The 15857-nt window shown below is 53.1% G+C and overlaps 1 protein-coding gene across 1 annotated transcript in view; it reads left to right on the forward strand.

Moving 5' to 3' along the window:
• Positions 1-15857, forward strand: part of LOC132574434 (uncharacterized) — a 128202-nt gene that overhangs the window by 94959 nt on the left and 17386 nt on the right. Inside the window, exons 51-56 of the mRNA XM_060242788.1 lie at positions 940-1142; positions 1859-2000; positions 2992-3242; positions 9614-9781; positions 11103-11230; positions 13621-13889. Coding sequence (XP_060098771.1) covers positions 940-1142; positions 1859-2000; positions 2992-3242; positions 9614-9781; positions 11103-11230; positions 13621-13889 — 1161 coding nt within the window. The remainder of the gene's footprint in view (positions 1-939; positions 1143-1858; positions 2001-2991; positions 3243-9613; positions 9782-11102; positions 11231-13620; positions 13890-15857) is intronic.

Consider the following 15857-nt stretch of genomic DNA (forward strand, 5'->3'; position numbering starts at 1 on the left):
GCACCATCTGTCGAACTCTGCCCGGCGAGTGGGCCGGCCTCCTCCTGTTCCAGGCCTGCAGAGGTCGGAGGGATGAGCTGGGCCTCAGAGGCACAGGCCAAGTGGCGGCAGCGGCGGTGGGGGGCGAGGGGATCCTACTGCTTGGGGAGGGGGGAGGGCCCTTCCTGCTCTTTCCTGCTTCTTTGTGCTCTGGGCAGAGCTCTGCAGGCTGCTTCTCTGGAACTCTGCCTCAAAAGCGTCCCCTTACTGCCGGTTGGAGTAGGGTTGCCCAGTCCAATTCAAGAAATATCTGGGGACTTTGGGGGTGGAGCCAGGAGACTTTGGGGGTGGAGCCAGGAGACATTAGGGGTGGAGCCAAGATCAAGGCTGTGACAAGCATAATTGAACTCCAAAGGGCGTTCTGGCCCTCACATTTAAAGGGACCGCACACCTTTTCAATGCCTCCCTTCCATAGGAAATAACGAAGGATAGGGGCACCTTCTTTGGGGGCTCATAGAATTGGACCACCTGGTCCAATCATTTTGAAACATGGGGGTTGTTTTGGGGAGAGGCACTAGATGCTGTACTGAAATTTTGGTGACTCTACCTCAAAAAACAGCTCCCCCCCCCCCAGAGCCCCAGATACCCGCGGATCAATTCTCCATGATTTTCTATGGGAATAAATCTCCATAGGGAATAAAAGAGTTCCCAGCAGACATTTCCCTCCCCTCCCCCTGCTTTCTGACGACCTTGAAGTGGGGGGAGGGCCTCCAAACCGGGGGATCCCCTGCCCCCACCTGGGGATTGGCAACCCTAGGTTGGAGGGAGGCGCACGTGCAGGGGAGAGCTGGGCTGGGCTTCCTCTCCCCCCCACCCACCAGATCTGAGCTCTGTCCGATGGCCCCAAGGGGGGGGGGGAACGACTCCCTGTGACCTTGTCCCCCTTCTTCCTCCTGGCAGCCATCACCTGTCCTGCCGGAAGCCTCTACAAGAGCTGCGGGGATCGGTGCCCCCCCAGCTGCGCGATGCTCTCCGAGGTCGGTCCCTGCAGCCCACTGCCGGTGGAGGGCTGCTTCTGCGAGGAGGGCTTCGTGCTGAGCGGAGACAGATGCGTGCCAGAGAACCGCTGTGGGTGTGTCGATGCCCAGGATCAGTACCACCAGGCAAGCTCTCCCTGAGCCCTTGAGGCTGAAGGCAGCAGTGTGGGGGGGGGCTGCCTTTGTGTGAGGCCCTTGTGCCCCACTCACCATAGGAGGGGCGGACAATCTGAGAGAGAGAGAGAGAGAGAGAGAGGAAGCAAGGGAGAAGCAAAAGCCCAGGGGGACTCTGGGTGGCTGGAGAGCCAGGGGCCTATCAGAGGCAAGAGGCTCCCCAGAGTTAGGGCCAGCCTTGCCACTAAGCAAGCTAGGTGATCGGCTAGGGTGCCAGCCTTCTGGGGGCACCAAATTGGATGCCACCCATGTGACTTGGTAACATTATCAGTGCGGGGGGGCGGGGGGCACCAGAAGTTAAACATTCACATAATCTTAACAGGCACCAGCCACATCTGTTGGTCTCGATGGTAACATAGCACAGGGGTGGCCAACGGTAGCTCTCCAGATGTTTTTTGCCAACAACTCCCATCAGCCCCAGCCAGCATGGCCAATGGCTGGGGCTGATGGGAGTTGTAGGCAAAAAACATCTGGAGAGCTACCATTGGCCACCCCTGACACAGCAGGTTTGATGTAATCAGATCAGACAGTGCTTGGGGTGAGGAAGTTCTCCTTGTGCCCATGGCCTGTCCTGAATGGGGAAGGAGGATGCTGTGAAGAGAGGGCGGGTAGACCCACATTCGTCCTCCACGCTCCAGACGTAACCCTCCCTCTCCTCTCCCGGGCAGCTCGGCGAGGCCTGGTTCACCGACGACGCCTGCAGGGAGCGCTGCACCTGTGAGCGCAACAACATCACCTGCCAACCGTGGGAGTGCGGCGTGCAAGAGAAGTGCCAGCTGCAGGAGGGCGTGCTGGGGTGCCACCCCAAGGGTGAGTTCGGGGATGGGCTGCCCCTCATGGCAGCTGCCAGCTTGAGTAGAAAAGACTCAGCAAAAGCCCAGTGGGAACTTGGAGGCCCGAGTTCGAACCCCCTCTCTGCTCTGAGGCTGGCTGGGAGACCTGGGTCTGATCCCTCTCTCTCCAGCTGGCCGTCTTCACAAGGTTGTTGTGGGGATGAAATGAGGAAGGGAGATCCAGGAACACTGCCCAGAACTTCTTAGAGGGAGGGTGGGATCAAAGTGGATAGATCCAGGGGTTAAAGTATTAGACCGTGATCTGGGAGACCCAGGTTCAAATCCCCCTCTGCCATGGAAACTGGCTGGGTGACCTTTGGCCAGTCACTCTCTCAGTCTGGTCTACCTAACTGGGTTGCTGTGATAGAAAGAAGGGAGAAGAACCAGAGAGGAGTGGCTAGCAGGGGTAGGGAACAGTGCCCCTCCAGATGTTTTTAGCCTACAACTCCCATCAGCCCCAGCCAGCATGGCCAATGGCTGGGGCTGATGGGAGTTGTAGGCAAAAAACATCTGGAGAAGCACTGTTCCGTACCCCTAGAGGGACAGGCTCTTGTCTTCCTCCGCAGAGCGGGCTGCCTGGCCCCCTCCCTTCTGTCTCCCTCGGGGCAGTGTGGATTGAGGAGCAAGGGAAGGGGAACTCTTTGCCTTGTTTTCTGGAACCGATTTTGTCCATTGCCTTGAGCACTCTTTACTAGCATCTAAATATTCACCAGAAATAGATAATAAACCAACAATTAATAAAATGTTGCCGAGAGGTGTCATGCTGAACCGAAATGATAATCTGTGAGTTGCAAGGCATGGTGGGATGGACAGGACCCAGGAGCCGCCTCCCCGTTTCAGTCTCCCCTAGACCAGCTGGGCAGGCCCAGACTCATGGACGCCTCTTGGCCTCATAAACTGGGGACAGAAGTACTCCAGCCGGCCCTTCTGCCTGTGGCTCTGAGCTCCCGAATGTTTCCGTTCCGCAGAGCGAGCCTCCTGCCACGTGGTGGGTGACCCCCACTACTACACCTTCGACCGGGTGATGCACACCTTCCTGGGCACCTGCACCTACACCCTCGTCACCGTCTGCAACAGCAGCAGCAGCGGCAGCCCCACCCCCTTCGCCGTCAGCGGCCGGAATGAAGACCGAGGCCTGAGAGGAGCCACTTATCTCCGGGAGATCTACGTGGATGTCTACGGCACCCGGGTCACCCTTCAGAAGAACAAGAGGGTCCTGGTATGGAGGGGGAATTCACACTTGCCACAGGGGTGGGACCGTATCCCTTCAGTCTGGTGGCTTTTGACCACTGCAATGTTTAACATTCCAGCCGCAAAGGCACTGGGCAGGAGAGAACCCATTCAAAAAGATTCCTGAGGTCACTGGCAGGCTGAGCAGGGACTTTCCCAGTGGTGGCCTCTCTGAGGTGGAATAAGCGGCCACTACAAACACAGAGCTTCCTCCCTGGTGGGTGTTGTCAGGAAAGCGATTTCATTTCAAAGAGCTTTTGAAAAGAGGCGAGATGGCCTTCTGACAGCGATGAAGATCTGGTGAATTTAGGGGGAGGTGTTTGCGAGTTTCCTGTATTGTGCAGGGGGTTGGACTAGATGACCCTAGAGGTCACTTCAAACTCTAGGATTCTATGACTCTGATAGAGCAGTTCCTCAGTGGAACAGTCTTCCTCCCTGGGAGGTGATGGGCTCTCCTTCCTTGGAGGTTTTTCAACAGAGGCTAGATGGCCATCTGACAGCAATGAAGATCCTGTGAATTCAGGGGGAGTTCTTTGTGAGTTTCCTGCATTGTGCAGGGGGTTGGACTAGATGATCCTGGAGGTCCCTTCCAACTCTATGATTCTATGAACTTCCTGACTGTTAGAGTGATTCCTCAGTGGAACAGGCTTCCTCCTTGGGAGGTGGTGAGCTCTCCTCCCTAGGGAGTTTTTAAGCAGAGACTAGATGGCCATCTGACAACAATGAAGATCCTGTGAATTTAAGGGGAGGTGTTTGTGAGTTTAGAGTGGTTCCTCAGTGGAACAGGCTTCCTTGGGAGCTGGTGGGCTCTCCTTCCGTTGAGATTTTTTAACAGAGGCTAGATGGCCATCTGACAGCGCTGAAGATCTTGTGAATTTAGGGGGAGGTGTTTGCGAGTTTCCTGTATTGTGCAGGGGGTTGGACTAGATGACCCTAGAGGTCCCTTCCAACTCTAAGATTCTATGACTCTGATAGAGCAGTTCCTCAGTGGAACAGGCTTCCTTGGGAGGTGGTGGGCTCTCCTTCCTTGGAGGTTTTTCAACAGAGGCTGGATGGCCATCTGACAGCAATGAAGGTCCTGTGAATTTAGGGGGAGGTGTTTGCGAGTTTCCTGTATTGTGCAGGGGGTTGGACTAGATGACCCTAGAGGTCACTTCAAACTCTAGGATTCTATGACTCTGATAGAGCAGTTCCTCAGTGGAACAGTCTTCCTCCCTGGGAGGTGATGGGCTCTCCTTCCTTGGAGGTTTTTCAACAGAGGCTAGATGGCCATCTGACAGCAATGAAGATCCTGTGAATTCAGGGGGAGTTCTTTGTGAGTTTCCTGCATTGTGCAGGGGGTTGGACTAGATGATCCTGGAGGTCCCTTCCAACTCTATGATTCTATGAACTTCCTGACTGTTAGAGTGATTCCTCAGTGGAACAGGCTTCCTCCTTGGGAGGTGGTGAGCTCTCCTCCCTAGGGAGTTTTTAAGCAGAGACTAGATGGCCATCTGACAACAATGAAGATCCTGTGAATTTAAGGGGAGGTGTTTGTGAGTTTAGAGTGGTTCCTCAGTGGAACAGGCTTCCTTGGGAGCTGGTGGGCTCTCCTTCCGTTGAGATTTTTTAACAGAGGCTAGATGGCCATCTGACAGCGATGAAGATCTTGTGAATTTAGGGGGAGGTGTTTGCGAGTTTCCTGTATTGTGCAGGGGGTTGGACTAGATGACCCTAGAGGTCCCTTCCAACTCTAAGATTCTATGACTCTGATAGAGCAGTTCCTCAGTGGAACAGGCTTCCTTGGGAGGTGGTGGGCTCTCCTTCCTTGGAGGTTTTTCAACAGAGGCTGGATGGCCATCTGACAGCAATGAAGGTCCTGTGAATTTAGGGGGAGGTGTTTGTGAGTTTCCTGCATTGTGCAGGGGGTTGGACTAGATGACCCTAGAGGTCCCTTCCAACTCTAAGATTCTATGACTCTGATAGAGCAGTTCCTCAGTGGAACAGGCTTCCTTGGGAGGTGGTGGGCTCTCCTTCCTTGGAGGTTTTTCAACAGAGGCTGGATGGCCATCTGACAGCAATGAAGGTCCTGTGAATTTAGGGGGAGGTGTTTGTGAGTTTCCTGCATTGTGCAGGGGGTTGGACTAGATGATCCTGGAGGTCCCTTCCAACTCTTCTATGATTCTAACAGGCTTCCTCGGGAGGTGGTGGGCTCTCCTTCCTTGGAGGTTTTTTAACAGAGGCTAGATGGCCATCTGACAGCAATGAAGATCCTGTGAATTTAGGGGTAGGTATTTGTGAATTTCCTGCATTGTGCAGGGGGTTGGGCTCGATGACCCTGGAGGTCCCTTCCAACTCTATGATTCTATGAACTTCCTGACCGTTAGAGTGGTTCCTCAGTGGAACAGGCTTCCTCCTTGGGAGGTGGTGAGCTCTCCTTCCTAGGAAGTTTTTAAGCAGAGACTAGATGGCCATCTGACAACAATGAAGATCCTGTGAATTTAAGGGGAGGTGTTTGTGAGTTTAGAGTGGTTCCTCAGTGGAACAGGCTTCCTCCTTGGGAAGTGGTGAGCTCTCCTTCCTAGGAGGTTTTTAAGCAGAGGCTGGATGGCCCTCTGACAACAAGGAAGGTCCTGTGACTTTAGGGGGAGGCGTTTGTGAGTTTCCTGCATTGTGCCGGGGGTTGGACTAGATGTCCCTGGAGGTCCCTTCCAACTCTGGGATTCTATGCAACTGACTCTTTGGGTGCTTGGGAGGGGAAACCGACCCTCTGAGTTCTGTAGTTCGGAGGACTTGCATTTTGAGGAGGGGGCTGTGGTTTTTCTGTAGGGCACAGTGGACTTTTGTATTTTAGATGGGCTTAGGGGGACCTCTCCTGGGGTTTACAAGGCAAGAGATGGTCATAAGTGGCTTGCCATTCCCCGCCTCTGCGTCGACCCTGCTTAGCTCCTGAGATCGGATGAGATCAGGTCCGGCTGGGGCTATTCTGGCCTGAATCCCTCCTCTAGAGCAGGGGTGGCCAACGGTAGCTCTCCAGATGTTTTTTGCCTACAACTCCCATCAGCCCCAGCCAGGCAAAAACATCTGGAGAGCTACCGTTGCCCCCCCTGCTCTGTAGGGCCAAATTTATTTTCAGCAACGATCATGAAATATAATGAAGAACCATAATGGCCAGAACATAGATTCAGGAGGGTAACTGCTACTCTTGGTCTGAAGCAGCAGAACAAACTCTGTTCTTAAAGTTGCCACTGGAGTGAACCCAAATTAACTTCATATCTATGATCATTCCAGTAAAAAAAAAAAAAAGCACATCAAATTCCAGCAGGCTGTTCCGTCACGAGAGCCGCTGTGGTGCAGAGCTTAAAGTGTCAGTCTAGGATCTGAGAAATCCAGGTTCAAATCCCCACTCATACCATGGAAGCTTGCTGGGATGACCTTGGGCCACTCACAGGACTCCAGCCTAGCCCTGACCTGGGCAGCCCCAGCCTAGCCTGATCGCATCAGATCTCAGAAAAGCCAGTGTGGAGGGAGGCAACGGCGGACCACTTCCCAGTGCCTCTTCCCTTGAACAGGGTCACCCCCCCCCCACCTTGTGTTCTGAGCAGGCCCTTGGGAGGACATCTGTTCTCCATTTTGAAGGCCAAGAACTGGCCAACCCAGACATCCTCAAGGCATTCTTGAGAGCTAGGAGTCTGCCTTTGTACTTATTTTTACTAACACACAAAATAGTGACCACAAGCTTCAACAGACTGGATGTTAAGAACAAAGAAGGTCATAGAATCCTAGAGTTGGAAGGGACCTCCAGGGGCATCTCGTCCAACCCCCTGCAGAATGCAGGAAACTCACAAACACCTCCCCCTAAATTCACAGGATCTTCATTGCTGTCAGATGGCCATCCAGCCTCTGCTTAAAAACCTCCAAGGAAGGAGAGCCCACCACCTCCCAAGGAGGAAGCCTCTTCCACTGAGGAACTGCTCTATTAGAATCATAAGAGCTGGAAGGGACCTCCAGGGGCATCTCGTCCAACCCCCTGCAGAATGCAGGAAACTCACAAACACCTCCCCCTAAATTCACAGGATCTTCATTGCTGTCAGATGGCCATCCAGCCTCTGCTTAAAAACCTCCAAGGAAGGAGAGCCCACCACCTCCCAAGGAGGAAGCCTCTTCCACTGAGGAACTGCTCTATTAGAATCATAAGAGCTGGAAGGGACCTCAAGGGGCATCTAGTCCAACCCCCTGCAGAATGCAGGAAACTCACAAACACCTCCCCCTAAATTCACAGGATCTTCATTGCTGTCAGATGGCCATCCAGCCTCTGCTTAAAAACCTCCAAGGAAGGAGAGCCCACCACCTCCCAAGGAGGAAGCCTCTTCCACTGAGGAACTGCTCTATTAGAATCATAAGAGCTGGAAGGGACCTCCAGGGGCATCTAGTCCAACCCCCTGCAGAATGCAGGAAACTCACAAACACCTCCCCCTAAATTCACAGGATCTTCATTGCTGTCAGATGATCATCTAGCCTCTGTTTAAAAATCTCAAAGGAAGGAGAGCCCACCACTTCCCAAGGAGGAAGCCTGTTCCACTGAGGAACCACTCTAACGGTCAGGAAGTTCTTCCTAATGTTGAGCTGGAAACTCTTTTGATTTAATTTAAACCCATAGAATCATGGAGTTGGAAGGGTCCTCCAGGGTCATCTAGTCTAACCCCCTGCACCATGCAGGAAACTCACAAACCCCTCCCCCTAAATTCACAGGATCTTCATAGCTGTCAGGTGGCCATCTAGCCTCTGTTGAAAAACATCCAAGGAAGGAGAGCCCACCACCTCCCGAGGAGGAAACCTGTTCTACTGAGGAACCGCTCTAAACTCACAAACCCCTCTCCCTAAATTCACAGGATCCTCATTGCTGTCAGATGGCCATCTAGCCTCTGTTTAAAAACCTCCAGGGAAGGAGAGCCCACCACCTCCCCAGAAGGAAGCCTGTTCCACTGAGGAACCACTCTTAACAGGCATAGAATCATAGAATTGGAAGAGACCTCCAGGGTCATCTAGTCCAGCCCCCTGCACAATGCAGGAAACTCACAAACACCTCCCCCTAAATTCACAGGATCTTCATTGCTGTCAGACAGCCATCTAGCCTCTGTTTAAAAACCTCCAAGGAAGGAGAGCCCACCACCTCCTGAGGAGGAAGCCTGTTCCACTAAGGAACTGCTCTAACGGTCAGGAATCGTAGAGTTGGAAGGGACATCCAGGGTCATCTAGTCCAACCCCCTGCACAATGCCAGAAACTCACAAATTCCCCCTAAATTCACAGGATCCTCATTGCCGTCAGATGGCCATCTAGCCTCTATTTAAAAACCTCCAAGGAAGGAGAGCCCACCACCTCCTGAGAAGGAAGCCTGTTCCACTGAGGAATCGCTCAGGAAGGTGCCCCCATCTCCCATTGTTTCCAAAGAACTAACGTCAAACCAGAGAATCTGTGCAGTAGATACTGAAAGTGGGGGTGGGCATTTTGGCAAGCCCGGGAGAATCCAGTGCATTGTGGGAATGCCCGCTGATGTCAAGCACAGATCACAGTCCAAGAAAGGGGGGTGCGGTTGGAAGCAATGTCCCCTCTAAGCTGTGGAGTCTTGTGAGCAAAAATTCTATTTTGTGAGCTCCTGGTATTAAAGCTGTGAGCTGCTGTATAAATTAGTTTGCTCTGGGGCCGTTTTTCCTGAGTTGAGACGAAAATGTGTGAGCTGGAGGCTAAAAAACTGTGAGCTAGCTTACACTCACTCAGTTTAGAGGGAACGCTGGCTGGAAGCTTAACAGAACCTAGTGCCATCTGTTCATGATATTACCAAAGGGTTTCTACTATGCTGCTCTTTCTACTATACTGGGGGGGGGGGGGGGGGGGGTGTGCAAGGGCAAACTACCTCGTAAAAAGTCTGCTATGAAAACATTGTGATGCGACATCAGCCTAGAGTCGGAAAGGACTGACTGGTGCTTGCACAGGGGACTACCATGACCTTTTTGCAGATCTTCTTACATCCAACCTCAGCTGTAATCACTCAGTATTTATGCTTCATGACTCTAAATGGCCCTTCCTGCCAACAACCCCACCCACCCCATAACAAGTGGTTGAGGAGGTTCTGTTCTGTGCTTGCACATGAAGACTTATGCTGCAAACAAAACTTGCTTGGCTGTAAAGGTGCCCCCGGACTCAGACCTTGTTCAGAACGCAGAATGTTTTTGTGCCCCCCCCCACCTTTGAAGGTCTTCCTCAAGCCGCACCTGAGGCGGACCCCCCCCCTCCTTCCTCCACTGAGTCTCCCACTGAGCCAGAGCCTCATCTGATGAGACAGTCTGTGTCCCTCACTGACAATTGCCTGTTGCCCCCAGCTCAACAACGAGAGAGTCTACACCCCGGTGGAGAGCCGTTCCCGAGGAAACGTGGCCGTGGGGAATGTGGGCAGTTACATGGTGGTGGAGACAGACTTCGGGCTGGTTGTGAAATACGACGGGAATCTCTACTTGGAAATCAGCCTGCCCAGCTCTTACTTTGCTAAGGTGGGTGTGTGCATGGAGGGTCCTGCTCTGCTTTCGGCACATCAGTGTCTGCTGTGCATGTGCCCCTATTTGGAGCATCACCACATGATGTGGGGGGGGGGTGTTAAGGCTGTTGAATGAATGAGTGAATGAATGAATGAATGAGTGAGTGAGTGAATGAATGATTGAGTGAATGAGTGAATGAATGAGTGAGTGAATGAATGAATGAGTGAATGAATGAGTGAGTGAATGATTGAGTGAATGAATTAATGAGTGAATGAATGAGTGAGTGAGTGAATGAATGAGTGAGTGAATGAGTGAGTGAATAAATGAGTGAGTGAATGAGTGAGTGAATGAGTGAGTGAGTGAATGAGTGAGTGAGTGAATGAGTGAGTGAATGAGTGAGTGAGTGAATGAGTGAGTGAATGAGTGAGTGAATGAGTGAGTGAATGAGTGAGTGAGTGAATGAGTGAGTGAATGAGTGAGTGAATGAGTGAGTGAATGAGTGAGTGAATGAATGAGTGAATGAATGAATGAGTGAGTGAATGAGTGAGTGAATGAGTGAGTGAGTGAGTGAGTGAGTGAATGAGTGAGTGAATGAGTGAGTGAGTGAATGAGTGAGTGAGTGAATGAATGAGTGAATGAATGAGTGAGTGAATGAGTGAGTGAATGAGTGAGTGAATGAGTGAGTGAATGAATGACTGAGTGAATGAGTGACTGAGTGAATGAATGAGTGAGTGAATGAGTGAATGAATGAGTGAGTGAATGAGTGAGTGAGTGAATGAGTGAGTGAGTGAATGAATGAGTGAGTGAATGAGTGAATGAATGAGTGAATGACTGAGTGAGTGAATGAATGAGTGAATGAATGAGTGAATGAATGAGTGAGTGAATGAGTGAGTGAATGAGTGAGTGAATGAGTGAGTGAGTGAATGAGTGAGTGAGTGAATGAATGAGTGAGTGAATGAGTGAATGAATGAGTGAATGAGTGAGTGAGTGAATGAGTGAATGAATGAATGAGTGAGTGAGTGAATGAATGAATGAGTGAGTGAGTGAGTGAATGAGTGAGTGAGTGAATGAATGAATGAATCCTCATGGGGTTGTTCACGGAGCCATGCGTCTGACATTCGAGCCGGGAGCCGCCCCCTGGATTTTGTCATTTAGATGCAAGGACTGTAATGCTGTCATGGGGCCAGGGGCATTTATGTGTGATGGTCTTCATAGACAAAGGATATAAAAATCTCTGGCAGTGCTCATGGAAGGAGTGTGCATGTGTAGTGGGGCACCCTCCAGCCAGACCACAACTGACCCCCACCTCTGATCAGCTCTCCTTGTGGGTCTGCAGGTTTGTGGCCTGTGTGGGAACTACAACGGCCAGACCGAAGACGAGCTGCTAATGCCTGAAGGAGTCCAGGCCAAGAATGTCACTCAATTTGGAAATAGCTGGAAAGTGAACGAGGACAGTGAGGCTGGGTAAGCGCTCTGCTTCGTCTTCTTCTTCTCTTTTATCCACATTTCTTGGTGATGTACAAGGGCCTGGTAATAATTTAAGGGAAGGAAATCCAGTAAGGAGAAACACCCCCCCACCCCCCCCCATCTCTGGCTTCCAGCATCTCCGCTTTCATTGGCAATCTGTCAACACTGTTATGACAGGGAGGTGGGGGGGGGGAACATGACATTTGTCATAAGCCCACATGGCCAGGTTTTTATATAAGGAATTGTTAGCCTGCCTTTATATTTACACCTATTGACTTCATGACCCTATGAAGTGGTGCATCTATTCCAGCCTCCTGTCTCGCACAGTGGCCAACCAGTTCCCCTGGAGGGCCAACGACAGGGCAGAGAGGCTGAGGCCTTCCCCTGAGCAGAACATCAGAAGAGCCCTGCTGGATCAGACCAGGGAGGGGACATCTAGTCCAGCCTCTTGTCTCACACAGGGGCCAGCCAGTTCCTCTGGAGGGCCAACAACAGGGCAGAGAGGCCGAGGCCTTCCCCTGAGAAGAACATCAGAAGAGCCCTGCTGGATCAGACCAGTGAGGGTCGATCTAGTCCAGCCTCTTGTCTCACACAGTGGCCAGCCCAGTTCCTCTGGAGGGCCAACAACAGGGCATGGAGGCCGAGGCCTTCCCCTGAGAAGGACATCAGAAGAGCGCTGCTGGATCTAGGGTTGCCAATCCCCAGGTGGGGGAAGGGGATCCCCCGGTTTGGAGGCCCTCCCCCCATTTCAGGGTTGTTAGAAAGCGGGGGGGAGGGGAGGGAAATGTCTGCTGGGAACTCTGTTATTCCCTAGGGAGATTTATTCCCATAGAAAATAATGGAGAATTGATCCGTGGATATCTGGGGCTCAGGGCGGGGCTGTTTTTTAAGGTAGAGGCACCAAATTTTCAGTACAGCATCTAGTGCCTCTCCCCAAAATACCCCCCAAGTTTCAAAACGATTGGACCAGAGGGCCCAATTCTATGAGCCCCAAAAGAAGGTGCCCCTATCCTTCATTATTTCCTATGGAAGGAAGGCATTGAAAAGGTGTGTCGTCCATTTAAATGTGATGGCCAGAACTCCCTTTGGAGTTCAATGATGCTTGTCACAGCCTTGATCTTGGCCCCACACCTAATGTCTCCTGGCTCCACCCCCAAAGTCTCCTGGCTCCACCCCCAAAGTCCCCAGATATTTCTTAAATTGGACTTGGCAACCCTAGCTGGATCAGACCACTGAGGGTCCATCTAGTCCAGCCTCCTGTCTCGCACAGAGGCCAACCAGTTCCTCTGGAGGGCCCACAACAGGGCAGAGAGGCTGAGGCCTTCCCCTGAGAAGAACCTCAGAAGAGCCCTGCTGAGTCAGACCAGGGAGGGTCCATCTAGTCCAGCCTCCTGTCTCACACAGTGGCCAACCAGTTCCTCTGGAGGGCCAGCAACGGGGCAGAAAGGCCAAGGCCTTCCCCTGAGAAGAACATCAGAAGAGCCCTGCTGGATCAGACCAGGGAGGGTCCATCTAGTTCAACCTCCTATCTCACACAGAGGCCAGCCAGTTCCCCTGGAGGGCCAACAACAGGGCAGAGAGGCCGAGGCCTTCCCCTGAGAAGAACATCAGAAGAGCCCTGCTGGATCAGACCAGGGAGGGTCCATCTAGTCCAGCCTCCTGTCTCGCACAGTGGCCAGCCAGTTCCTCTGGAGGGCCAACAACAGGGCAGAGAGGCTGAGACCTTCCCCTGAGAAGAACCTCAGAAGAGCCCTGCTGGGTCAGACCAGGGAGGGTCCATCTAGTCCATCCTCCTGTCTCACACAGGGGCCAACCAGTTCCTCTGGAGGGGCAACAACATGGCAGAGAGGCCGAGGCCTTCCCCTGAGAAGAACCTCAGAAGAGCCCTGCTGGATCAGACCAGGGAGGGTCCATCTAGTCCAGCCTCCTGTCTCACACAGTGGCCAGCCAGTTCCTCTGGAGGGCCAGCAACGGGGCAGAGAGGCCAAGGCCTTCCCTTGATGCTGTCTTCCATTCCTGGCCATGCCAGGGTGGAGGCAGCCCTCATGGGGTTTCTGAGTCTGTCCCTGAGACCCTCTCAGTTTGTCGTAGCCATGGAGAATGTGGCCAGTTTGGTGTAGTGGTTAAGTGCGCGGACTCTTATCTGGGAGAACCGGATTTGATTCCCCACTCCCCCACTTGCAGCAGCTGGAATGGTCTTGGTTTAGCCATAGTTCTCATAGGAGTTGTCCTTAAAAGGGCAGCTTCTGTCAGAGCTCTCTCAGCCCCACCTACCCCGCAGGGTGTCTGTTGCGGGGGAAGGAGATAAAGGAGATTGTGAGCCGCTCTGATTCAGAGAGAAGGGCGGGGTATAGATTTGCAGTCTTTTTCGCGTCTTTCTGCTGCAGCTGCTTGCCAGACACACGGGAGGATCTGGGCCCCCCCTGCAGCCCACAGGACCGGCCGGCCATCGAAGAGCAGTGCCACGCCCTGCAGTCTGGTGTCTTTGTGGCGTGCCACAGCCGGGTCAAGCCGGAGCTCTTTGTTCAGACCTGCGTGTACGACATGTGCAAGTACGACGGGATGCGATCCACCCTGTGTGCCATTGTGCAGGCCTATGCGGACGCCTGCAAGGCGGAGGGTGTCATGCTCAGCTGGAGGAACCAGACCTTCTGCCGTAAGGAGGGGGACGCGGAGGGGCAGGGGGTGGGCTTGGTGTGGAGCAGGAGGGCTGCCCCAGGGACCAGCGGGGATTCTCTTGGGGGGGAGGGGGGCAGCCAGGGAATGGCTAGGAAATGCCCCCCTCAGATGAGGGCTGAGCAGCCAGGCCTCTGCACGGGAAGCAATGCGAGGGTCCTACCCAGGTGTCATTTTGTAGAAAAACAGGTGGCAGAGCTCATTAGCATAACTCATTAGCATATGCTGTCCCCCTCCCACCCAAAAGTGACCCGATGCAAGAAAGGAGAGTCCCAAGCGAGCGAGGCCTGTTTGGGCTGGCTAGAGATCCAGCCAGCCCAAGCAGGCCTCGCTCGTCTGGGGCTCTGTTGGGCCACCTTCTCCCCAGTCAAAAGGCCAGGAAGTCACGTGCCGCCCAAAGTCACATAAGAAGTGGAGAAAGGGTGACGCGGGCTTTCTTCTCCAGGGGTTAACGAGGGCTTCTGGGGGTGCAGCAAAGCTCCTGGGGGCTGGCTGGCTGCCCGCTCTCCTAATCTCAGGATGGCTGTGGGGAGGAAGAGGGGGAACCCTCGGAAAGGTTCAGGAGCTGTGCTCCTGTGAGCTCCTGCTGAATCCGAGGCCTGGTCCTTCCCTCCAGGGGGAGAGTCACACACACACACACCCGCCCAGGACTACCTCGCGACTGCTGGCTTTTTGTTAGTTTTAGAAGCATCATTTGAAGGACGAGAAGGGGGGCAGGAAGCGCTGCACCAGGGCCTAGTTCTTGTGGCCCTTTCTGACACCCTTCGGGGAACGCTGTTCACTGCTTTAGGCAGGGCTTTTTCTGTAGCAGGAACTCCTCTGCATACTAGGCCACACCCCCCTGATGTAGCCAATCCTCCACGAGCTTATGGGGCGCTCTGCCAGGTATGATTTACCATTGCCCTTCCAATACAACTTGCTTGAGAAAAAGATTTACAGCATAAAGCCATGGGATGGGGGAAGGCTTGGAGTTTTGCAGATTCATCAAGAAACGGGAAACAACAAAGGCCGACACATTTGGTTGGTATGATTTTAAGAACCTACTAAAGAAGACGAGAAAACAATCTCCATCTTGGTTTGCTTGATAGGGGACAGAGGAGGACTGGCTACATCAGGGGGTGTGGCCTAGTATGCAAAGGAGTTCCTGCTACAAAAAAAGCCCTGACTTTAGGGTGAGGCAGTGATTTTTCTCCAGGCCGCTTTGGCCAGGGATCGTGGAGGGTTGTTGTGGTTGCTGCTGCCAGCTTCTTGGCCTGGAGCCTGCAGGGGTCACTGAGGGTGTATGCGTGGGCGGAGGTGTTTGTGAAATTCCTGCACTGTGCAGGGGGCTGGACTAGATGACCCCGGATTCGACGTTTGAATGCTTGAAATGGGTTTGAAGGCGAGTCCTGCTCCAGAAGCTGACACTGCAGAAGGTGTGATGCCAGCTGCAGGTGACTGTGTGGGCGACCTCAGTTTCATGTGGGAAATGTGTTGCTTGCACGCACTGCCGTGTGACAAACACCGGAGCTTGCCACACCAGAAGAAACGTGAGTCACCCGATGTGGCAGAACCTGCCCCAGGGGTGCAGGCGTGGAAGACTCCTCCCCACACACCAGGACCTCAGCTGGCTTTGCTTGGCCTGCTTGAGATTCCCAGGCAGCCCCTGCGTGTGGTTTGGGGAGTGGGGTTGGGGGAGGAGGAAGAGGCAGCTCATGTCCCAGCCAGGGCTCCTGCAGTACAGAAGGAAGAGCTTTGCGGGACCTTCCCCAGTTCTGCAAGGCTCCTAACACAACTTTGTTTCAACTCGCCTTCAACTGGAATATGAGGATTCCTGAAGAGGGCTGAATACGCTGGAAACAACACTAGCACCAAAAATTGCTTTTAACGTTTTAATTAAGAACATAAGGGAAGCCATGTTGGATCAGGCCAATGGCCCATCCAGTCCAACACTCACACAGGGGCCAAA

The sequence above is a fragment of the Heteronotia binoei genome, chromosome 6 (assembly GCF_032191835.1).
Source record: "Heteronotia binoei isolate CCM8104 ecotype False Entrance Well chromosome 6, APGP_CSIRO_Hbin_v1, whole genome shotgun sequence".
NCBI lineage: Eukaryota > Metazoa > Chordata > Lepidosauria > Squamata > Gekkonidae > Heteronotia > Heteronotia binoei.